This window comes from Trachemys scripta, chromosome 4, assembly GCF_013100865.1.
Source record: "Trachemys scripta elegans isolate TJP31775 chromosome 4, CAS_Tse_1.0, whole genome shotgun sequence".
NCBI lineage: Eukaryota > Metazoa > Chordata > Testudines > Emydidae > Trachemys > Trachemys scripta.
In genome coordinates, this window is record NC_048301.1 from 62,034,460 (window position 1) to 62,059,889 (window position 25,430).

Below are 25,430 nucleotides of genomic sequence, written 5' to 3' on the forward strand. Positions count from 1 at the left end.
GCAATCATAACGAAGCTTACATCACTCTGCTGAACAAATTGCCCAATATCAGCTCTAGAAATCATACAGTGTCGTGCTCTCTTATTTGTCAGTGTTTGATTTTGCAAAGGGACACATTTCCGTTTAGCCAAAGTGAGCAGAGATGCCTCGTACTTGTGTGAACAGTGCAGATAACTTCTGCTATGTTTGTGGTGAAGGACTTTTGCATCACAAAAGTGCAGTATAACCACTATGGTTAAGAAAGCCTATCACCTTTATTTTGGCTGCAAAACTGGAGATCAGGACAAGAGGTGGGCCCCACACATATGCTGCAAGACTTGTGCAACAAATCTTCGCCAGGGGTTGAACAGGAAAAGGAAATATATGCCTTCTGCAGTGTCAATGATTTGGAGAGAGCCAACAGATCATACCAGCAATTGTTACTTCTGCATGGTGCCTCCAGTTGGGAAAGGTGTGTCAAAGAAGAAAAAGTGGACTGTGCATTATCCAAACATTCCATCAGCTATACGCCCAGTACTCCACGGAGAAGGACTGTCGGTTCCTGATGCATCAGAATCATTCTCACTTGAGTCAGACGAGGAAGAGGATGAAACTTCTGGTCCTAAACCATCAATGTCACAGGACCCATATTTTCTCCCATCCTCCTCCTCTGAACCACACCTCATAACACAAGGTGAACTGAATGACCTTGTCAGGGATTTGGAACTACCCAAGAGTAAGGCAGAGCTGTTGGACTCCAGACTACAGCAGTGGAATCTCCTGGCAAGTGATGTTAGGGTTTCCATGTTCCATGACCGTCAAAAGGATCTTGTCCCATTCTTCTTCATGGAAGGTGATCTTGTAGCCTGCAACAACATGGATGGTGTGATGGCAGCCCTCAACATCGTTCACGATCCAGATGAGTGGAGACTGTTCATTGATTCATCGAAGACGAGTCTTAAAGCTGTTTTACTGCATAATGGCAATGTTTTGCCATCAATTCCAGTTCGTCATGCAGTCCATATGAAGGAAACCTATGACAACATGAAGCAACTTTTGAGGTGCATAAACTATGACCAACATCAGTGGCAGCTTTGTGGCGATTTGAAGGTTGTTGCTCTCTTGCTTGGTCTGCAGACTGGATACACAAAGTACTGCTGTTTTCTCTGCGAATGGGATAGTCATGCAAGAGATTCCCACTAGATCAAGAAAGATTGGCCACTCCGACAGTCATTGGAGCCTCGGAGGAAAAGTGTTCAGCATCCACCACTTGTTGAATCAAGGAAGATTTTGTTACCACCCTTACACATCAAGCTGGGTCTGATGAAGAACTTTGTCAAGGCCATTGACAAAACACAAGCAGCTTTCAAGTACCTCCGTGGAAAATTTCCAAGGTTAAGTGAAGCTAAGATAAAGGAAGGTGTCTTTGTTGGTCCTCAGATTCGTGAACTTCTTCGAGAGGATGCATTTGACCATGCACTGCGTGGCAAGGAAAAGACGGCATGGAAAGCCTTCCAGTTAGTGGCAATAAATTTTCTCGGAAACAACAAGGCAGACAACTACAGGTTGTTGGTGGAAAACCTCCTCAAGGCATACAAAAGCCTTGGTTGCAACATGTCACTAAAGATACATTTTTTGCACTCTCATCTAGATTTTTTTCCACCGAACTGCGGAGCAGTGAGTGACGAGCATGGCGAGCGATTTCACCAGGACATTGCAACAATGGAGAAACGCTATCAGGGCAAATGGAGCCCATCAATACTTGCAGACTATTGCTGCACAGTGATAGGAGATGCTCCATTTAATGAATACAAGAGACAAGCCAAGAAGTGCCGAGTAGATACTGAATAGGACTAAACTATGTACATAATAGTTTTTTGCCTTTTGTTTCATAATAAATTTTATTTATATAACCCTTTGGCTGATTTTTAAAGTGTTACATAAACAGGACAGGTGAAATATTATCATGTAAAGCAACCATAAAAACATGAAAAGACCTAGGTTTACAATTTATGATTAAAACTCTACTATCTACACAATACACATAGACATAAAATGTAAAAACTTAAATATCTTAGAAACAGTAGCCAATCAGTTGTTTTAATTGTCATATTTGAATTCAGCACATCAAAATACATAATAAATAGCACAGTTTATCTCTGAAGCAGACGACTTCTCAAAAATTGTAGACAAGTGTTATACACTTGGGATGTTGGCCCAGAACATTCACATTATATGGATTCCAAATGAGAATTAGATACCTGACTGAATTAGCAGAAAAGACTAAACATGACCTTTTAGTTTTAGAAGTCTGACAAACTGAACATTGTTTATAAAATTCCTGTTATCCTTTAAATGCATCATTGCAGAGAACACCATGATTGTTACATTCTCAGATAGGTGAAACCTATTTCTTATAGCAATGAGGAAGAAAAGAGTTAGTGTATGAATGTTCACAATGTGTATGTTTCAATTATTTAAATTAGTGTGCTATTACTGAGAAAGACACTGATACAAGGAATACTAATGCTGAAATACGATATGTCTCTAAGTACATGATAAATGACAACTGTAAGAATCAGTTACATGATTACCAGGGGAGGGAGAATAATAATGAAGAATTGGAGGAATACTGCTGGGGTTGTATTTGAAATATTTTTGCTCCTTTGGCTAAATTTTGGTCATCTTAAATGTGATTAATTCACTATTCCTTCAAGATCTAATGGAAGGATCATTACAGTCAAGGTCTGTGGACAGCTACTGCAGTCAGCTACTGCAGTCCCCTAATCACTGACAGACCATATACAGATCAATGTTGCTCCTACATATAAAAACAATCAATCAAACAAAAAACACTATACATTTTTGTTTTCACACATGTTTGTGTTCAAATTTTTGCACAGATGGAGGAATGGAAAAAAAATAAAATGACAACTTTCGGTATACAAATTCTAGATCTGCAGGAAGGGAGATGTATGGGTAATGCACACTTCTAACACAATACCAATTAATAACAGCCCTACAGGATTTAATAGATTTATATATGTATAAAGCATCTAGGAAAAATATGGAACTGCAAGTTTGAAAGGCACAATTACTACAATCCTGCACTTTTATTCCAACTAATTACAATTCCGTAAATATCACACATGTTTTATAAGAATGTTTTCCATCTTCAAAATATTTTATAACTAATACCTAACACCCTTGTGGCTTTGAAGTGACACTAGAAGGGAATGATAAGATAAGAAAGGAATGATAAGAACTTGACAGTAAGATGGGAATTCACTTGTTTTATTTTTGGATATGTTATGAGTTTCAGGACAGACTGGGAAGGTGTTGCGAGTGTTTAAAGAAATGGACCAAGATAAAATACTTCACAAAGATTTTGTTCAAAGAAGACTGTGCAGCTCTGCATAAAAAATGTGTTTCTGAATTACAGCTATTTTAAGATCAGCTAGGACTGAGACATATTACACTGCTGTTGCTTGGATAAGCAGCTGACTTCCCTTTCCATGGCTGTCAATTTAGTACATTCAATGAACATTAATTTCACTTAAAAAAATTCAATTTCACTATTTTTATTTTGTATTTAAACAGGATTTCTATTGATTAAGCGTCATCTGCTCTTGATGCTTCTTAGTCATCACAATCAATTACTTTGAAAGGGATTAGTATGCCAATAAGATTGATTAAATCAGATGAGAACTACAGGAAGGACAGATTAACTTTTACGAAAAAAATATTAATAGAAACATGATATCAAAATGGAATTTTAAATAATGATTGACAATTGTTTCTAAAGATATTTTTTTCCAAAATATTCCAGGCAACATCAGTAGTCCTAGTCCCCAATTTTCCACATCACCAACTCATTTCACTAAGGGCTTGCCTACACAGGAAAGTTTTACTGTATAGTCAATTAAACCATATAGTTAAACTGGCATAACCCCCCCACATAGACATTCTTATTCCAGTGTAAGAGTGGCTTTTTCTTTGGTTTAGTTTCCCAAGCGACAAACTGATAAAAGGCCCTCAGATACTGTAATAAGAATGTTCACACAGGATGTTAGACCAGTATAACTATATTATAGGTTCAAACTCGCACCTTAGCCAACACAGGTATAATTTACCCATGCAGACAAGCCCCAAAATACTATCCTCTGCATTTGTATGTCACAGAAATCTTTAATAAGTAGCAAATTTCTTCTACAATAGCTTCAAAGTTATTTGATTTTTCTTCCTTCCGATTTTTCAGCAAAAAACATTTTCAAATCATTTGCCTGCTGAGATTTAGAAAAGGAAAGGTGCTAATTATTAAACATTCCCTAGGGCTTTGCAGAAGAACAAAATATCGGAGTACTTTTGCCAGTATTCTATCTGGAATTTTAATACTATACAATAAAGGAAGCCTACTACGGAAGAAAAGGAAATATTTAGAGGAAACCATTTAAAACACAGCAATTGAAGTTTATCCAGGTTGGGCCTAGACAGGAAAGGACAGCAGAAGCTAGTGTCATTAAGATGCTAGTTTGAAGGATAATTAGAGGCCTAACAAAAAATTAAGTTCACACTTTCAATAGACAATCTAAATAAAAATCAAATACTGCCAAGCCTAGACATATGGACACAAGTCAAGTAGCTACTGCAAGGAGCAGTTATCTGATTAGCACATGCAAATACTATTTTCTGTCGTTTAAAACAGAGGACAATGTTGGTAGGGCATTTGCCTTCAATGGACCTCTTAGAATCTTAGAACTCACTTCCTCCCAGGTCTGTCAGAGACTAGGATTTCTTCTGGAAATGATGCCAAGCCCACCTTTAGCTGAGTATGTGGGAGATGATGGGTTGGAAATACAGAAGGTTTAATCAGGGGATATTACTTTTACCGTTGGGTTGGCTTGCACAACAGTGACATACGGGCAGTTCTGTTAAGTAAATGAATGTTTTTAAGTAGCAATATGGCAGTATTACTCCTTTTAATAGATGTGAAGTGCAAAAGTGGGGTGTGTGTGGTATATAAAAAAAAAAATCAACATAAATTTTGATTAAGGAGAAGTTACTTCCCATGGGCAGTATGCTGGTTGGCCATGATCTAGTACAAATGCTGTGTGCTGCCATGTGTGCGAGAGGAAGTAAGTGTCTGGGTCTGAACTGTGATCTTTGATCCAGGAACTGCAAGTGCTGTGAAGGTGGTACACTTGGCATTTTGGTGAAGGGGGCATCTTGTTTTGTTCAGTAACAGCTGCTCTGCCTAGCAGCTGTTGACGAGCTCCGGGGAGTACATACAAATGGCCTTACTGGATCAGACCATATGGTCCATCTAGACCAGTATCCTGTCTGTGACAGTGGGTAGTGCCAGATGCTTCTGGCCATTGGAGGTTTAGGCACTTGTGCCGCACAGAGTTGTATCCTTCACCATTTTGACTAATAGCCATTGATGGACCTATCCTCCATGAACCTAATTCTTTTTTGAACAGTTATGGTTTTGGCTTTCACATCTCATGACAATAAGTTCCACAGGTTGACTGTGCATTGTGTTTAGAAGTATTTATTTTGATTGTTTTAAACCTGCTACCTATTAATTTCATTTGGTGACCCCTAGTTCTTGTGTTATGTGAAGGGGTAAATAACACTTCCTATTCACTTTCTCCACATTATTCATGATTTTACAGAGCTCTATCATATCCCCCCAGTTATGTTAGTAGTATGAACTTCTCCTTACTAGAAAGAAGAGGTATCCTAGAAGATTTCAAGTCTCCTTCAAAAGGCAGAGAGAGTAGCATCCTAAAACACAGTACTTTTCCTTCTATGGCCATCTAGAAGGGTCCATTGATTGGCTCACCACATTACTGTCCATCTCCAACACATACTTTAACAATAATTTTTCCTTTAACTTTGTTAACCGTATCCATTTTCCAGAAAACACCTTGTTTCTGGGTGGGGAGGTAAAGACATGAGAGGAGAGAGTAAGAATGAATGAAACAAACGTAGAAGAGATTGGTCATTGAAAATAAAGTTGGATCTATTCCTGTTTTACCTTTGCAAGTCTTGCCCTCTTGATGAGATCATTGAGTTTCCGCACAGCTGCCTTCTGTGGGAGACTCTGAATGTCTTGGAAGAGATCCTGGGCTTCCACCTCAAAGAGCCTGCGGTTCTCTGTGTTTTGTAGAGGCTGGGCCCAAAAAGAACCAATGTAGACTCGCAACACCTCTGGAGTGTTAATCACCTTTCCCAGGGACCACATGAGCGCACCATAGACCCTCATCAACTGCTGGGTGTCCACCTGGTCAGCCTTGTTCAGCACCACTCGAATCTTGTCATCCTGTCCACGGAATGATTTAATAGCCTCCGAGAACTCATCAGAAATATCCAGCTTATGGGCATCAAAGAGGAGGATGATGCGGTCAACCCGTTCAGCAAACCACTGGAGGACCTGGCAGAAGTCATAGCCTGAAGAGAGAGAATACACCACTGGATGTCACTAAATTGATAACTCTTTATTAAGAATTGTTTAAAGGACCGGCTTATAACCCAGCTGTAGCAGTGTGACTTCTAAACTCAATTCCTAACCCTGGTGTCTCAGTCCTTAGATTGGCAGGAGACTGGGTACACCAGTGGTTCTCAAACTGGGGGTTGGGACCCCTCTGGGGGTCAGAAGATTATTACGGGGAGGGAGGGGTATCACGGGCTGTCAGCCTCCACCCCAAGCCCTGCTTTGCCTCCAGCATTTATAATGGTGTTATACATTAAAAACACTTTTTTATATATTTAAGGGGGGTCGCACTCACAGGCTTGGTATGTGAAAGGGGTCACCAGTACAAAAGTCTGAGAACCCCTGGGGTACACTCTAGGAATGAAGGACTGCACTGTAACACTCCACAGCCCATTAAGCAGTCCAAGTCACAAGAATTTTACCCATTCCAATGATGGCTTTAATGACAGGGTGGGTTGCAGTGAAGAAAAATGAGTCATGATCTTTAAGACTATCTGGGACACAGAACAAAAGGAAGTTTAAAGCAAAAACTATTTTAAAAGTCCGCTTGCACAGTTTACAATTCTTGTTGACTGCCTCACAACAACCCAACTCACTGTCATATTACAAACAGTACTTCAGGAACTCCTCTGGGAATGACACACACAGTCTACAGAAGGCGTAATCCGTTTGTGAAATGGCACTGAGTGACTCATCTTACTTGAATGAGGAACAGGTGAACTAGAAGCCAGTTTTCCATCCTTGTCCATCCTCTAAAATGAAAAATTACTCCGAAGGACAGTCGGAATGCAAGGATAGTGGTGAGGAAACCTGAACAGAATCCAGAATTCAGCACCCAAGAGCATTCACCTTTAATCACTGGCAATGTAGGAAGCTCACCATTAAACTGTAATTTTATACCTTCAGACATTTTACAGTATTGAATGCTTCTTTTACGTTTACTTATGAATACAGTCATCATCCATGCATTATATATCCCTTCTGCATAGATAAGCAAAAGGTCCTTATCTTTTACTCTGTGTTATTGTCCCCTGTTCTCCATATTACTAATTTCTTATTTCTATGAAGCAGGTAACATAAATGGGGAAGAGGGTACCCATTCTAAAATCATTTACTTCTCCCTGAAATAATGCCTGCTTAGTCAAGAAAATTCACATACGCATCATAGTTGAAGCTGTTTGCCAGCTGTTAAAAAATTCAGTAAATAATCACAAGAAAAATAAGTTTACTGAATCATTAGCGGCCATGCTTCCAAGATGCCTGCTGCGAGCAGTCAACCCTCCTGTGCTTTCCAATAGGAAATTGGCTAGAGGCAGTGTCTAGGAACTCAAAGATATACATGAAAACATTTTAGTGCCAAATTCTGCCATAAAGCACATAGCTGTAGCACCACTGGGCAGAGGTTGGCCATAAGTCTTTTATTTAAACCATTAAATCATTAAATTTGACAAGTACATAGTATATGAAACCAAAAACTAGAAGCTCTAAGTATATTACTTAAAATCTTCCCAATTTTTGCCCTCAAGTCTAATTCCATTACAAATCCAGCACACTCATGCCAAATAAGATGGCAAGACTATGCTAAGAAATCTGTACTGAGCTCAAAGCAGATTCAGGTCAGATTCATTAAACAGCTAAATAAAATAAATAAATAAATAAATAAATAAATAAATAAAAAGCAAATGCTACGCCTCCCATTAAGAGAATTGCTTAGCAAGGAATACAAAATCCAATCCCTTTCCGGGTTACTCAGTCTTTTTTTTTCTTTTTCCTTTTTTCTTAAGAGCAGTTCAGGAGGAGCAGAACAAAAGCCAATGGGAAAAAAAGAACATGAACAAGACAAATCCAAAAGATAATTCTTGTTACCCCAAGGTGTAACATTTAATCCAAAAATATCTGATTACTTATCAGTGTTCTTTATAAAAACTATAGAAATAATAATCAAAAGTGAGGAAAAAACTAACAACACACAAACCACTTCAATCTGCAACATGAATTTCCTGTCTGAAGGATAAAATTAAAATGGGGGTTAGGCAGAACACCAAACTACCCAAAAATATGAATTATATATCACCCACACTAATCTGAAACATGTAACAGCTTGGTTTGGATTTTTATTAGTTTGGAAGAAAAACATTATTAAGTTATGCATTTCAATCCAAACATAATGATGCAAACTAGTGAATTTAATAGCCGTTTTTAATAAAATTTAAGTTTTGCAGAGTTGACTAAGTGAACCAATCCCCATCAAAACTGTTTTTCAACAGAAAACTGAGTACTGAACTAAATGAACATTGGTGGAAAGCGTTTTCTTTCCCCAGAAAACTTCAACTTTGAGTTTTTGGTGAAAAAACATTTCGCCTTTCAGTTTTTCAATGAAAATAATTTTCACTTTCTGTGGAAAATAAACCCATTTCTATATGACTTTGGTATAACCATAGTAGAAATCTCAGCCATGGTTAAACATTTCAGCCAAATATTTCTAGCACTTTTTATTTCTCTGATGTTTCACTGAGGCTAAGCTAACTATCTTGGTTTATGTGAATCATTGTAGTATGCCCACAAACAGCACTTGCTCCAGCCATTGCCACAATGTGCAGGTGCAGCACACATCCCGTAATTCAATTACGGTCTGTCTTTAACCAGTTCCTCAGAAACTCCACAGCTAATCAAATACTTGTGTGACATCCATAGTTTTGGGTCTTCTAATCCTTCTCTTACCTTCCATTTCTAAGTTTAACACAGTTTCTTATATATTTTTCTGGTCTTCTTTTCATGTGCCCAAACCATCTAAGCCTGGATTCCCTCAGCTTTTCTATAATTGATACCACCTTCACATTTCCCCTAATTCGTTTGTCCCAAACATGGTTAAACATTGTAACTTACGGCATCTATTTTACCATTGCCATTTCCATCTATTCAAGATCTGCTCCGGTGTCTTCCTTAGTGCCCAGCATTCAGTCAAACAAAAGTGCTGGCCTAATCACCATCTTGTAGATCTTACTTTTTAAAGCGACAGACCTTCTCCTATTGCAGATCACTCCCCTCACTTATCTCCATTTAGTCCATGTCTTTCCTTTTCTACTCATAAGTTCGTCGCTGAGTTTGCCATTATCCTCTACTATCAAACCTAGGTACTTGAACTTCTGTATCTCTGGTAATGGCTGGTCCCTTAGACTTACAGTCCCATTGTCTTCCTACAAGGTATCATCAAATCTACAGACCATCTACTCTGTTTTTCTGCCAATTTTCATGCCATTTCTTTCAAATACACATCCCCATCCCTCTAAATCTTCTTCCATTTCCTCTTTATTCTCCCGCATGAGCACGACATTGTCTGCAAAAAACATGCGCCATGGTGCCACTCTTTGGATGTTTTCTGTAACTGCACTGAACACCAACATAAACAGAAAGGGGTTTAATACCGAGCCTCGATGTACTCTGATTCTTACTAAAGACCATTCAGTTTCTCCATTTGGCTTTCTAACTGTGATAACTAGGGCCCTACCAAATTCATGGTCCACTTTGGTCAATTTCATGATCATAGGATTTTTAAGATCGTAAATTTCATGATTTCAGCTATTTAATCTGAAATTTCACGGTGTTGTAATTGTACGGGTCCTGACCCAAAAAGGGGTTGTGGGAAGTTGCAAGGTTATTGGGCAAGGGATAGCTCAGTGGTTTGAGCATTGGCCTGCTAAACCCAGGATTGGGAGTTCAATCCTTGAGGGGGCCACTTAGGGATCTGGGGCAAAAATCAGTACTTGGTCCTGCTAGTGAAGGCAGGGGGCTGGACTCAATGACCTTTCAAGGTCCCTTCCAGTTCTAGGAGATAGGATATCTCCATATATTATTATAATTGTAGGGAGAGCTGCGATACTGCTACCCTTACTTCTGCACTGCTGCTGGCGGCGGTGCTGCCTTCAGAGCTGGGCAGCTAGAGAGCAGCGGCTACTGGCCGGGAGCCCAGCTCCGAAGGCAGCACAGTTGCCAGCAGCAGAGCAGAAGTAGGGATGACATGGTATGATATTGCCACTCTTACTTCTGCACTGCTGCTGGCAGGGCACCGCCTTCAGAGCTGGGCACCTGGCTAAAAGCCGCTGCTCTCCAGCCACCCAGATCTGAAGGCAGTGCAGAAGTGAGAGTGGCAATACTGCGAGCCCCATAAAATAACCTTGCGACCCCCCTGCAACTCCCTTTTGGGTCAGGACTCTCAATTTGAGAAACGCTAGTCTCCCCTGTGAAATCTATATAGTATAGTGTAAAAGCACACAGAAGACCAGATTTCACGGTGGCAGACCAGATTCAACAGTCCATGATGCGTTTTTCATGGCCGTGAATTTGATAGGGCACTAGATCTATATTATGGCAACAATGGGGCAATGAGTGTGTCAGGCCTGATGTCAGTTACTGTGGGGGGGAGGAGTTTCTCTGCCACTGAGTCTTGAAGGGCTTCTGGGTCACGATCACCTTAAAGATATTAAACTTTTTGAGAGCTGCCCTGTATAAGACATAGTACTATTTACAATTAAACATTCTCGCTATGACATTTTTTTAAAAATGTGGGCTAGGTTCAGCATTTTTCCTGTTGCCTTTCCTGTTTCTCCTGTTACTTCAAACACTTGTTTGGTAATTACTTTACAATTATGGCTAAAAGCACACAGAAGACCAGATTTCACATATGTCCTAGCAGAACCGTAGACATCTGATCCGGGGAGCTAGAGACTATGTTTTGCTTGGCAATAAACCTAGCCGGGTGCCTTCGTATCTTATCGAAGTCTGTGGTCATTGGGCGGTTCGCTGGAGATCTGCTGTGCCAGCTATCTGCGCAGAGCTGGGACAGCACACAGGAAGAACACACATGCATGCAGCCGACTTATCAACATTGAACAGAGCAGAGCACCACACTGGTGGCGTCTAACGACAACATATACCTCATGGTTCAACAGTATCAAGCAGCCAAGATTTTTTTTTTTTTAAACTATGCCTCCCCCTTCATTTCACGTTAATGTAAGCGGTGAACTGTTGATGTAAACCAGGAAGAGCTGCTAAATGTGTTTTGTTGTAATTGAAATGGAAGCTTCTCCAGTGCCCCACCTCCTTCCTTCCCTTCCACTTATTTTATTTTCAGATCCTGTAGGCAACAAACACATGTCTGAAATAACTCGGCAAACATCATACCTTCTGTTACCACAGAACCTTCTCACGTATGGCAAGGTGCCCAGAGCATATACACGTCCCCCAGGCGTCATATTGCTATGTATTTACACATACTGCTTGAAATCTCCTGCAAGTTTAAGGAGAGGCTAGACGCATAATAAAGTTTATGGAATATCTTGCTTGTTCATAAGGGCAGGACAATGGTGTTTTCAAATAAAGCCAGCTTTGAAAAGTGAACAGAACCTTACCTTGGAAAGGGGAATGTAAATTTTTGTCCCTTTTCAAAGTTGTCAGTTGCTCTTTCTTGAGTAACTAGTTGAATTTTCCAAAGCTTTTAATAAAATATATGGGTAGGTAGTCATGCTGAAGGGCAAGCACCAGGGTGGGTTTATTAATACAGAAGAAAGCTTAATATCTTACATTTTAAATTATACAGTTTCTACATTGGATTTTAATTAGTCAACACAGGATTAATTTTACTTATTCCCAGTAAATTAGTAATGCTTATTAAGTCTTTCTTGCAATTATGTTTGCACATATAAACTGATAGTTAATAGTTAAACCATTCAACAATTGCTTCATAGAAAAAGAGTGAAACCTTTAACTCTACGCCCTGAAAGCAAAGAATGGATTTCCTTCCCCACTACACACGCACACACACAAAATATTACCAAGGAGGCAGATTGCTGTTCACCAAGTTGTCAGAAGGTGACCAAACTTTTCTTTCACAAATGTCACTGAATCAATCAGGTGATTACCACTGTGAGTGTCAATAATGATGGTAGTCGTATGATATGGACAGTGGATAGAGGGCTCAGACTAGCCATCAGATGGTACTAAATTTCACTTAGCAACCTGGACCAATGCATTCTTCCCCATCTAATTAATTTACTTATGGGGTGGGAAAAAAATCCAGTTTTCACAAAAAAAAAAAAAAAAAAAAAAAAAAAAAAAAAAAAGCTTAAAGGAAAAGTAGAAAGAAACTGAAAGTTAAAAAAGGTTGTTGAAATAAGAAATTTAGAAAGAATGAGAAAAGCGACTCTTCCAAATAAACAGCACTATGGCTGAGAGATTTCCTGCCACACAAACAGAACGTGAGCTACTAAATACAAGTAAGTCAGCAATCAGCTCAGAAACAAAAGGAAATGGCAGTTCCTATAGAAGATGAATGGGCATCTAATTTTAGTTCGAAACAGTTGGTGAGCTAAAATACCAGTATCATATTATTTAAGGTTTGGGCTGAAATAAGAGAAATAAAACATGCTTAATTGGGTACCAGGGCACTATTAATTGGCTATATAAGAAATTGCTTCATTTGGCCTTAGCGTAGGTCCAATAAGTAGGAATGACATCACTTGTTTGTAAGGGGTATAAAAAAGTAAACTCTTAAAGGGTTCATTGCTAATACCTGTCTGATCAAGTTGGAGCCCCGACCAACATGGGTCTAAGCACACCTTGGTATCTTGATCAAATGCTTATAAATGTTTTGTTACGGTTTGGATATGGAAAATTACTTATTACTTAGGCTTTTTAGGCCTGATTAGAGCAATTGTATGTATACCATTCAGCCTCTGGATTTAATAGAGGAATTTATGGCTAAATTAGAGTTGTGGTAATACCCTGCATAAATAATAATTTCAACAAGAATGAAGGGGCAAGAACACACACCTCTAACTCGCAAGAATGAATCAGGTGTTGCAGGAAAGCACAGGACAATTCCCACCCCTGAAGGAGGGGGACGGCAGTTTTACTGCTAATAGAAACCAGCTACTTGTGATGTGATCCTCCTTGTTCCCCTCTCCTATGAGTGTTGCTGGTCTACCTGCGTGCAATGGAGATGGTCCCTTTCATATATCCCATTAATCAGAGGGGAAGTGATCACAGGTTCCTATGTCTCTCCTAGGTTCCTAGCTCCAGGGATGAAGAATCCCCTGCTCTGATAGCACCTCTCCACCCCCACCCCACCCTCCAGTATGGCCTTCCTCTGCCACTGCTAGCTGATATTCACAGGATGAGGGTTTAGGGTGAACGAGAACATGGATTTCTGACCTACTAGCAATTTTCTTCAATCACTGCTGGTCTTTGGATATTGGGGATGCACAGTTCTGCCCCTTTCCACCCCTAGATTGTCTGAAGGGTCCACTGCTAGTTCTCCTCTGTAGATCTTAGCAGCTTGGCTGCCTCCTGCTGCTACTATGGTAGAAATAAAGGGTATGTTTACAATGCAGCCTAGGCCCAGGGATCACACTCACGCTCAAGCCTTACCCCTCTTCTGAGTACACACAAATCACACTAACCCAGGGCTCACTCCCAGGGTCCCAGAACCTCACAAGGGTGGAGGGTCTGAGCCTGAGTCAAGCCAGGACCCTACTGCTTTGCAGTATAGACACAGACCCACTGGGCTTGTCCTCTGGGAGTCCGACAACACTACATATTTCATAGTCCCACAGGCCAACTTTCTTTGTCATCTACATAGCCAAGTTTGGTGGACTGTCAAGTTTTCCCACACTGCACCATGAACAAAGGGCTAGAGTGGCCACATTTTGGAAGGGTGCTAGGAAGAGGGTGATTAAGCGTGGGCCTGCATAGAATCATGGAAGTGTAGGACTGGAAGGGATCTCAATACGCCATCTTAACCAGTCCCCTGCAATCAGGGTAGTACTTAGTAATGAAGTAATAATAATACATAATGCAGTGTAGGTGTTGGAGCTCCAGGGTGAGACCCAGGATTCAAGAAGTTCTAACCAGGGATTACAAATGAGTGCAGACGCTCAAGTCCTAGGTTAACAAACCCAGGGTCCGCTCACTCGAGTTCTGCTAAGCCTGGGCTTACCCTGCAGCGTCTGCTTTTTGCTCAGATGCTATCAGCATGGGCAGGGCTTAGTTTTGCTAGTGGAGAGGGTAACTCCTAATGGTTTTAAAATACAACCTTTTTTACAAAGCTATGGTCAAGCAGAAAGCCACTCTCATTAGCTTTAACTCTCACACAACTAGTGTACCAAATAAACTTTCACTAACTATTGGAGAGAAAAAATGTTAGGACTTGTGCCCTGGGAGACTTAATTCTCATTGCCAGAGGCCAGTCTCCATTTTCTACAAGGCGTACTCTGTTTGTTAAGACATTTTAGATACAAGTTCATGAGTAATCTGGACTCTTAAATCCCATTCACATTAGTACACAATTGATTTAGAAAATCATTTAACAAGTTTATATGGTTTAAAATGTGTTAAGTTAAACTATTTTCACACTAAGGTTATTGTTCATACTTCTCCTTCAAGAAGCAGCTCAGAGAGGCTTTGCACTGCACTGAATCACAAGTCTGTTCTCCACAAAACCCATTGTTTACATAAATGTTTGACAATACAATACTCAAAGTAGACTCAACAGCAGCTGTATTTGCACTGATTGAGCAGTCATTATGTCACACACTCGGGCATGTACCTGAACGTTCAGTACTTCAAATACATGTGGGTGAGCACAGTGTATTTGCATAATCATCTGAGCAGTAACAGGACTATTTACTCGTGTACACACCTGAATTTGTTGGAGTGTGCATCTACAACAAAATCCCAATTCTTGATTCCTTGTTCAAAAGTAGATGCTCTGCCAACCTTGGGGTGAATTTACATGGGAGGTTTGCTGTAGAACAAAGCCCTGTTCACACAACAATTAAACTGGCTAAAGCTAACTAGTGTTCAGCAGAACCATACTCTAACAAGACTGAAAAAAATAGCTGATCTATGTAATGACACAAAGCTAACATTTTCTGCACCTAGCTATTTAAAATTTAGGAACAGAAATCTATCTTCTCCTCTGTCAATGCCATGTGCACTAGAAACTATACTTCCATTTCTATGGTTATCAGATATTAAGCTACCCTCAAGAAATCACAATGTGATTCATATTATTAAGGAAGAGATCATTATTTTTAAATACACAAAGAGCTTTGCATGTTGGAGTTCTTCCTTCTCTATGTTCAATAAACAGCAAAAGTATCTTAGAGCTGCCATTTACAACTGGCACTGTGGTCACATTTAACCCCCCCCCTCCCCCCCACCCACACACAATCCATCTGTGAGAGGACAGGAAGTGAAAATGCAGTGTGTTCCACTGACACTCAGTGTACTGATTTAGCAGATAAGTCAATAAAAGATATTACAATAGTTTTGAGACAATGCGTTACAAAAGAGTATCATTTAGATACTGGAGTGACACCTTACTTGTAGGAGGGTTTTTTTTGTTATTTAAGTAGTTTTTAAAAAGCAGACAGGTCTCCTACAAGTATTAAAAAGCCATGGTCTAATTTTTTGTACAATTTTAGTTTTGCTCCCTTTCAAGTTTAATGCATATATCATAATAAAATATCTGAAAATAACATTTGGGAGCTTGCAGTACTAGCCGATTTTGTGCTGATGAACAGACATGTTGGCTTCATAGGAGTCAGAGATACCTTTTGTTAATGTAAACCATACTGTGTCAATAGGGTTGAGAATCTCTGTCAGAATAGAGATGACAGGAACTTGTCAGGATGTAATATCAACAGTCCTCTACCATATTGACTTAGTAGTTCATCTCATAGCTACTGTAAGATCTGCTTCCATGAAAAGAGGAACAACAAAGGACAGGTATTCATTCTCCATTTCCATTTTTTTATTACTAACAATAGCAGATTATTTCAAGTGAATTTGCTAGTTGAATTTACTAGTTATAGTCTTCTTAGTACAATATAAATATAAGTATGAAACACAAATAAACAACATTAAAATACCATAAGGCTGCAAAGGGAAGCACTCAAAACTTAGGAAATGCCTGTGCAACTTTAATTCAGAAGTCTTGTGCATATGCATTATGATGCAGTCTTTGATTACATGAACACATGCTATCTTTTCCACATGACATTTCTTAACTTTTGAGTGCTTACTTTGCAACCTTAATATTCTTTTAATGTAAGCTTTTTGTAGGTAATTTCTGAGGTTTTTACAAAAGCAAACTGAAAAAACAGATTCCATCATGTGGCATCATACTGACATCAAATGGGTCATGAGTGAAGCTGGAACTTCTAGTTTCATTGGGCAGACCTCTGACACTTGAACTAACGAAGTAACTGATAACAGTCGTAGGTTTTCATCTTCGCTACACTAGAGGGGGATAAGACATTTTGCCATGGGGTTTCATCTGTCTCAATCCTGTCTCTTCTCCACCATGGGCTCCTTGTACAAGTCCAATTCTTCTTGCTTCCCAATCCCAGTCCCCACTGCTCAGTCTCCTCAGCCCAGTCCCAGTCTCCTCACCAGTCCCAGTTCTCCCCCTCCCACTCCAACTCCTCGTCCCTAATCTCCCTACCCAGCCAGTTCCAGTTCCCCACTTCTGGCTCCTCATATGATCGGTCTCTCCCCTCCCCACCCACTGGCTTCCACTCCTAGTCTCCTTCCCCATGCTCCTCAACCAGTTTCAGCCCCCTCTGCATCCTCACCAAACCTATCTTCCCTCCTCTCTCATGCCTGTTCCACTCCACACTGGTTCCTAGTCCCAGTCTTCTTGTCCAGACTCCTCTCCTTTCCTGCCTCTCAATCCTAGTCTCTTTACCCAACCAGACCTAGCCACTCTACATCCCCCAGCTCCCTGTCATATCTCAGTGTTCCCTGCCTCCAGCCATCTGACCCCTGGCCCACCCTCCTGTTTCCCTCACCAGCTCCCAGTCCTTTCCTGGCTCCCAATACCAGTCTCCTTGCACAACCAGTCCTAACCTACCTTTCCCCCCTGCTGCAGCGCCCAATCCCTGCCTCTCCTCCCCCTGGCTCTCAGTCTTCTTGCCCAACAAGCCCCAGTTTCCCTACCTCCAGTCCCTGTCTCACCAGACTCCTTTTTGCAATCTACTCCTTTCCATCCCCTCCACATTCTAATCAGATGGCTTCTTCCAAACTGCCTGGGCAATGACAGGAGCGACATTTAAGGTTTGGCAAGGTGATAAGCAACTGAAAACATGGTGTTATAATAGCAAGAGTGGGCAACCTTAAAAATAGACAATGCTATCAGCCTTGCCTATAATTATAATCTACATATTTATAATTTACATTATTTGCACTACTAAATGTAACCAATTTCTGGAACTACAATACTCAGTTACTATTCTTCTAAAAATCCACCCAAATTTGGGCAATATAAGCCTTTGAAAAAAGTTGTTGTTTGCATGCTCAGAGACTTTGTCAATTTTAGCAAATATTCAGTGTGATGTTAAACTACTTGAAGTTTCTTGTTGGTTGTTTCTTTAGTTTTATATACATTGAGGGACTGTGTTTGATGGACTCTGAAAATTCAACACAATGCTTTTTTTTTTTTTTTTATTAAAGTGCTTTGGCGCATTTCAGCACAATAACAAAAGCCCCTGCACCTCTCAACATGAATGGAACATTGATCCTAACCTCAAAACATTGATTGCAACAGACTTTGTAACATTTGTTCAGCACAGAGACCAAAAAGGGACAATTTACACACAGGTCTCCCACATCACAGTGGAACTGCACCATTTCCAAGCCACTGGAGCAGGCCTTAAGAAAGATTAGCGGGACCAATTTCCCAGCACAGCAGAACAGGTCGTTAGAGACGTTAGTTACTTTGACTGCTTCAACTCACCTCTACTGATGCGCTGTTTCTCTCCTGAAAGAATGCCGGGACTATCAATGATGCTGATGCTCTTCAGAACCTCATTAGGTAACTGAGCACACATGAACCTGCAGGGAAGAAGGAAAGAAGTTATTTACAGCAGCTCTAGTTCTTGGTTAGATTGCCTGTAGAACTCCCCACTCTTGAGTCCATATACTCTTAACAAAGGTGGACCTTTTTGTAAAGCAGTGAACATTGGGCTCACTGTATTGCCTACCACAAATGTTCAATCATGAGATTTTAAAAAATAATTCTTTTGGTGTTCCTTTAATTTGCCTTCGAGTTTCTGAGCCCTTAAGGTACACTTCATTCACATTTTCAGGCTTTTTTCTGCAGCAATTACAGTCAGAAACTTTCATTAAAAAAAAAAAAAATCTGAGATTCTCATGTAACCAACCACTTGCCTCCAGTTGCTGAGGCTGTACTAAAAATACCGAGGATAATGAAACACTTGATAAAATCATTAGGGATGGCAACAATGGATCACACACTTGCCATGGCAAGAAACCAAATGCCGGGTGCAAAGTTACTGCATATATACAGCTATGGCATCAGTTCCTTTCCATTTAATAAAAATCCCAGAGACTCTAAAAATCTGAGGAAGGTAGATAGAAAGCTATAGAGATATCAGAGCTGTAATAAACTGTCAAATCAAGAGAGTAGTCCTGCTTAAACATACACATAGAACTCCAAAGACCAGCCTTATACACCACTGTGTTAGAAAGTGCTCAGGCAGAGTGCTTCTGACCTGGAAAAATATAGTTTAAGGCCTTTGGGTACTATATCATCTGCAAGTTCATAACAGGCTTGTATATAAAATATGAGCCACTTTGACACTTTCCAAGTGCTGATAAATCTAAAGGGAAAAGCTATCCCTGTATGTCATCAATAGCCTAGGAGACCTGCACAAGACTTGCCTTATTTAGGTAGTAGCTCAGGGCCCTATCAACAACTGGACATTGAAGCCTATCACCCTCTGGTAAAATGTGTAATATAGGGGAATAAAATATAGACAGGCTAATTTTTTCAAATGGAGGAAAAAAATCACCTTCAGAGCTTTATGCAGAAATTTAGCAAGTGAGTAGGAACATCTTATCCTTATGGAACACTGTAAGGAGAGTCAGCCAATAGATCTCGGATCTCACTGACTCTCATGGCAAACATTAAGGATATCAGTAGCAGGGTCTTCAGAGACAGCACAGTGGCCATTCTCCCAAAATTCAAATGGTAGTGCCCTCACCTTGGCAAGTGGTGCCTTCAGCTTGGCAAGTCCCAAGAAAGTGGTGCTTCAGACAGTAGATGTCTGAAGAAGGAAGATCCTTGAATAGATATATAAGCTGATATAGCCAAATAAAGAACCTTGTACTTAAAGGCCAAACTGGCCTATGATAGTAAATAGTCCAGCATAGAGGAAGATGCTAAAACAATTTTCTTCTGAGCTGTCTAAAGAAAGAATGTTCTGTACTATACTGCGTAGAATTCATGGCTCTCTAACAAAACATACCGCAATCAAAGTCAAAATGTGTTAGTATAGTATGGCCCAGGCAGCCAACTGCAGAAATTTCAAGTCCAGATGGAGAATATGCTCCTGCTTCTAAGACAGAAGATCTGGAAGATCCAGGAGAATTGGAGGCACTCAAGTTAGAAGCTATCAACAAAACTAAAGCCTTGTCTTATTTTCCATGTGACCTTTAGAAGTAATGATACTGGAGAAAACGCACAGAGAAACTCCTTGCTTTTATCCATTAAAAGGCATCGCTCAGGAAACCAAACTCTGTTGTATCTATCATCTCTTCTGATTCAGAAAGACACAACCACCTTGACTTTCCAATAGCACATGTTAAGTAAACAACATTATCTCAGTATCTCCTATAATTACTATAGAGAATACGGAGTACTAAATATAGCAAATTCTGCAAACATAACCTTCTGCAAAGTAACCTTATCTATTTAAGTAAAGGTTTTGCAAGTTCATATGCTGCTTTTGAAAGGTCAAAGTGAGACACTGCTATTAAAAAAACTTTGCCCTTCACTTCCAAACAGCAGAGATAATAAAGGAAACAATGCACCAAAAAGCACAAAACTGGCCGGAGTCTAGGAACAACACTACACAGGCAACAACAGTTAAGGAAATACAAAAATGTAAACATACATCAGATGCAAGACTTGACTCCTAAAATATAAACTAGATGATCAAGAGGACAAAAGGAGAGCAATGGCCAATATATACAAGGTGAAAACACCTTCTTTTATTAGAAATATTATAGAGACTGAATTTTTTCTTAATCCACGTACTTTCACACCATCTCACCTTTATGTAGAAAGCCTGGTGGCTGTTTAGTATCAACTAGAAAATTTGGCATCCATCTTATGAGAAAGAAGAACCTTTATTTCAGCTGAACAATGCTACAATGTTCAAATTTCTCCACAAGCCAAATGACATAACAGCAGTGACAGGTTGTACAGGCAAAACAAGAGCTATAGTTAGACGTGGGGATAACACTGCAGATCACACAAGAAGCATTAATAGGATATGGAAGAGGACAATCTAGAAAAGGAGTGATAAACAGGAGTACAAATTGAAGTTAGAAATGGCTGGCTGCAGTTTCTAGATTAGCCTATGACCTGAAAGCAAAGTGGAGCCAGGTTACAAAAATATTTCCACAAAAGTTAGGTCAGTCTAATATGTCATATAAAAGTTTCAAACTGTAAATGTAACTATATCAGCATGATCATTTTAAACTGCTTTTTATGACAAGTTTTAAGAAAAAGCTATGCTATGCACCTGAAATACAATAAATTCTAGTTCTGAGATAAGTCTCAAAGCACATTTGTCTCATATACACCTTGCTATTGTACTTAACTGTCCAGAAGCAAACAGACATGCACCAAAAAACAGGTTTACAAAGTTGCTGTAAACACAGTGTTGCGGTGCCATAAGTACAACAATGAACGTTTCCTCCTCATTAGCACCATACATAGGGTTTTCATTCCATATTTTCCACATTTGAAATTAAACATACAAGTACAGAAACACAAGTACAAGCAGTGATATCAGAGTATCACTGCAAGTGTAAAAGTGAGACGTCTTCATCAGAATGGAAACAACAAGAAATCTTGGGTATACTGCAGAAAGAATCTTGTAGATGACAGCACACTTGCCAACCCTCTCAAAAGATAATAAATCAAGAAGGAGCAAATTAAGTGCCAGGCTACAAAGATCAATTTACCAACATATACCATTTTCCATTTCATGCCATTCCTGATTTGAATGCATCTCCTTTGTCTACAAGTAGAGCAGTGATCCTTAGCAAGAACAGACTAGATGAAAGCTGAAGCTGATGTACATTGGTCTGGAAATAAGAAGTGAGCCAAATTTATAATTATTTTGGATTGCAACAATTTTAGAAAGTTTGCCTAAAAAGCAGTTGTAGTATCTGAAACTGAAAACTAAGTTTTGCTTTACTGTCAGAAAGCTACATTCAATTTTATTGAATAACCTGTACGTAAAACTATGCTGAGAACATCAAGGCTGCTCAAATAAGCAATCAAAACCTGTTTTTTTAAAAAAAAAGCAAATTAAGGTTGCACTTACATTCTTAACTCCACCTTCTGGTGTACACTGTATGCATTACCACATGCCCTTTTAATTACATAATCACATGCTATTTCTCAAATGCAAATTAATATCATACAATTTTTTCTGTAACCTTGTAGCAATTTTCATTCTTGAGTACTTTTCATCAGCACCCAAGGGCATGCTACCTAGGTTTTTTTACCGAACAAAAAAGAGGTATTGTCGCTGCACCTAGGAACCTGTAATTTAGTTTTAGACATGTCAACTACTATCAAGAGCAACAAAAAGTACGGAGGAATAAAAGTATAATAATAATAATAATAATAATAATTGGCCTGTTAGGTTCATTATGTACAACTCTTGATGGTACTGCTGCATTCTTGTTTGTTTGCTAACTTCTCCATTCTCTCAGTCACTATTTCCTCTCTTACGTTACATTTGACTGATGTGGGCCTTATGGAACATGAGTCTTTAAGAAAGATCTGAATTCTTAAAAAAGGAGGGGTGTGACACTGTATGGAATATGTGGAACACTTTGTAATGCTATTGATACCAATGTTATAAAATGCAATGAATCTGACCAGATACGCCATGTAAGGTATCTGCAAAAATGTTACAATTGGCCAAATATGATAATCTTGTTTATATGTTTGCATCACCTTTGTATTATGAGTTATAGATATGTACGGTATATCTGTATTTCCAAACTTGTGCTGTGTTTCTGGGTGACACCCCCAGACAGACTGGCATAAGCACTGCCTAGCCTGTTCGATGGTCCATCAAGGGTCATCAGCGGTACAACAAACCCAGGGAAAGGAGCCAGGGGATACACCTTATGAGTCAGCAAGACATGTAGGGGCATGTGTCTATGGACAGAGAACTCTAACGTTTTTCCATGCCATGTGCTGTGAAGCTTGTGTTTGGGGCAAGTACAAGCCACATGGCTACCCCAGACACCCCAGGTCATAGGGGGTCCTGGAGTACAGTAACTCCTCACGTAAAGTCGTCCCGGTTAATGTTGTTACGTTGCTGATCAATTAGGGAACATGCTCGTTTAAAATTTTGCAATGCTCCCTTCTAACGTTTGGCAGCCGCCTGCTTTGTCCACTGCGTGCAGAAAGAGCAGCCCATTGCAACTAGCTGGTGGGGGCTTGGAACCCAGGTGGACCGGCAGCCCCCCATCAGCTCCCTGCTCCCTTAAGTTCCCTGTGCAGCAGCTGCCCAGCAGGCTATCAATTGCAGGCAGTTCAGCTGTCCCTCCCCACACTGCCATATGCTGCTCCTGCCCTCTGCCTTGGAGCTGCTCCCTGAGACTCCTGCTTGCTGTGCAGGAGGGAAGGGAGGAAGAGAGGGGTTGTCAGGGTGTCCCCCTCCCCTCATTCCTGCACCCCGCTTACACTATGTTCCATAGAACAGGGGACACACACGACAGGGCTCAGGGTGGAGAGAGCTTGCTGGAAGCAGCTGTGGTCTCAGCAAGCTGATCTAATTAACAAGGCAGTGTACTTAAGAGTAGGGTCAGCGTACTTAAGGGGGAAATGCGCATCTCTCTCTCTCTCACACATGGTGTGTGTCTCTGTCTGCGATGCTGTCTCCCCTCCCTCCATTCCTGCTGCCTTGTAGAGTGTGAGAGTTAACCCTTGAGGGCTCAGCCAATTGCTAGTTCATCATTTAGCAATAAGGCATTCCCTGGGAAATATCCCACCCTCTAACTCCTCCACCTCAACCAAGCTTCACAATCATCATCACTGTAAGCTTATGCTCCAATATGTCTGTTAGTCTATAAGGTGCCACAAGATTCTTTGTCGCTTTTTACAGATCCAGACTAACACGGCTACCCCCGATACTTGACAGTATTAAATTGTTTGTTTAAAACTTATACTGTGTGTGTGAGCGTGTGTATATATATATATATATATGTAAAATATAGTCTTTTGTCTAGTGAAAAAAATTTCCCTGGAACCTAACCCCCTCATTTACATTAATTCTTATGGGGAAATTGGATTAGCTTAACATAGTTTTGCTTCAAGTTGCATTTTTTCAGGAACATAACTACAACGTTAAGTGAGGAGTTACTGTATTGGGATTGGAAGGCTGCTCCAACCAAAGGGAGCAGCACAGAGCAAGGCCAAAAAAGATAGAAATGGAAAAATAATACAATGAGATGCCAAGATTGTCAATACCAGTAACGTAAAGGGGATGAGGGAGGAAAAATAAGTAACAAGATCTGAGATACAGGGAAGGTGGAAGTTATGCGAGTCCTTGAATGCAAATTTAAGAAGTTTAAACTTGATAGGGTAAGTGGAGGCAGTTGAGGGATTTGGAGATAAAAGTAACATGGTCGGAATAACAGATTAATGATAATTTTTTGCAACAATTTTGGACACATTGACAGGGAGCTTGTAAGTATCAGGGAGGCAAAGGTTGCTGGCTTATAATCGCATCGCAGTAGAGTATCTTGCGCCATGACAACCAAAGCAGTGCATGTATTTTAATAATTTAGTCAGTAACCATGTCTGAAATGTTTTCTTTTCAGCCAGGAACACAGCCTTCCTTAGGGGCAACTCAGGGGCTGAGACAGTTAGCTATGGGGTGATTTAGTAAAGAATCTAGGTCATCCTATTTATGTCAGCAAATGTTCCCTATTACTATGTGTCTGTTTAATCAGTAGTGTATTGTATAAGTACTGTTTACTACATACTTCTCATATACACCTCTACCTCGACATGACATAACGCTGTCCTCAGGAGCCAAAAAATCTTACCGTGTTATAGGTAAAACCGCGTTATATCGAACTTGATTTGATCCACCGGAGTGTGCAGCCCTGCCCCCCCCGGAGCGCTGCTTTACTGTGTTATATCCGAATTCGTGTTATATCGGGTCACGTTATATCGGGGTAGAGGTGTACATGGCTTTCATGGATTGCTTGGTATACAGAGTAGTACACAGTACTATACTGTCTTGTGAAGAAAGAATAGAGGAATATGCAGTGGAGACCAGAGCTTTGGTCACAATAGCAAGCAGTGTTTGCCACAAAAAATACATTTTAAATAAAGCTTATCTGCAGCTGCCCAGAGAGCTGCCGTAGTTATTTACATAAATTTATTTCTTAGCAAACTGACAGTCTGCTTGGCTTCAAGCAGACACAACCTTTCTTCCATGAATAAAAACTGCATTCTAACAGCTCTGCTAAAGCACAAGACAGAGTTTATCAGCCGAACAGGAAGCACTCGTGTTAGAAGGGAACCAATTTAACTTAATTTGTCTCACAGGTCCTGGCTTCCTCTTCAAACCACCACTGACTACAGCAGGAAAATAAAAGAAGGCTGGTTCATGAAGTGCTTACTCTGTCCACTGAAGTCACTGAGAGTTTTAACTCAGCAGGGGCTGTGGGATTTGACCCAATACATAAATATAGTCTATGTTACTCCTGAGGGCATTCCATGCCAAAAAAAATTAAAATTCTGCACCAAAAAAATTAAAATTCTCCAAATTCTGACAAATTTTATTTGTCAAATAAATGTGGAGGCTCCAGCATGGCACTGGGAAGCACG

At 40.1% G+C, this 25,430-nt stretch overlaps 1 protein-coding gene across 1 annotated transcript in view; it reads right to left on the bottom strand.

The window, feature by feature from the left end:
- The window catches only part of EHD4 (EH domain containing 4), a 66,914-nt gene that overhangs the window by 18,062 nt on the left and 23,422 nt on the right, over nucleotides 1-25,430 (bottom strand). Inside the window, exons 3-4 of the mRNA XM_034769145.1 lie at nucleotides 18,270-18,367; nucleotides 6,020-6,432 (exon numbers count right to left, since the gene is read on the bottom strand). Of these exons, the coding sequence (XP_034625036.1) occupies nucleotides 6,020-6,432; nucleotides 18,270-18,367 (511 nt within the window). The remainder of the gene's footprint in view (nucleotides 1-6,019; nucleotides 6,433-18,269; nucleotides 18,368-25,430) is intronic.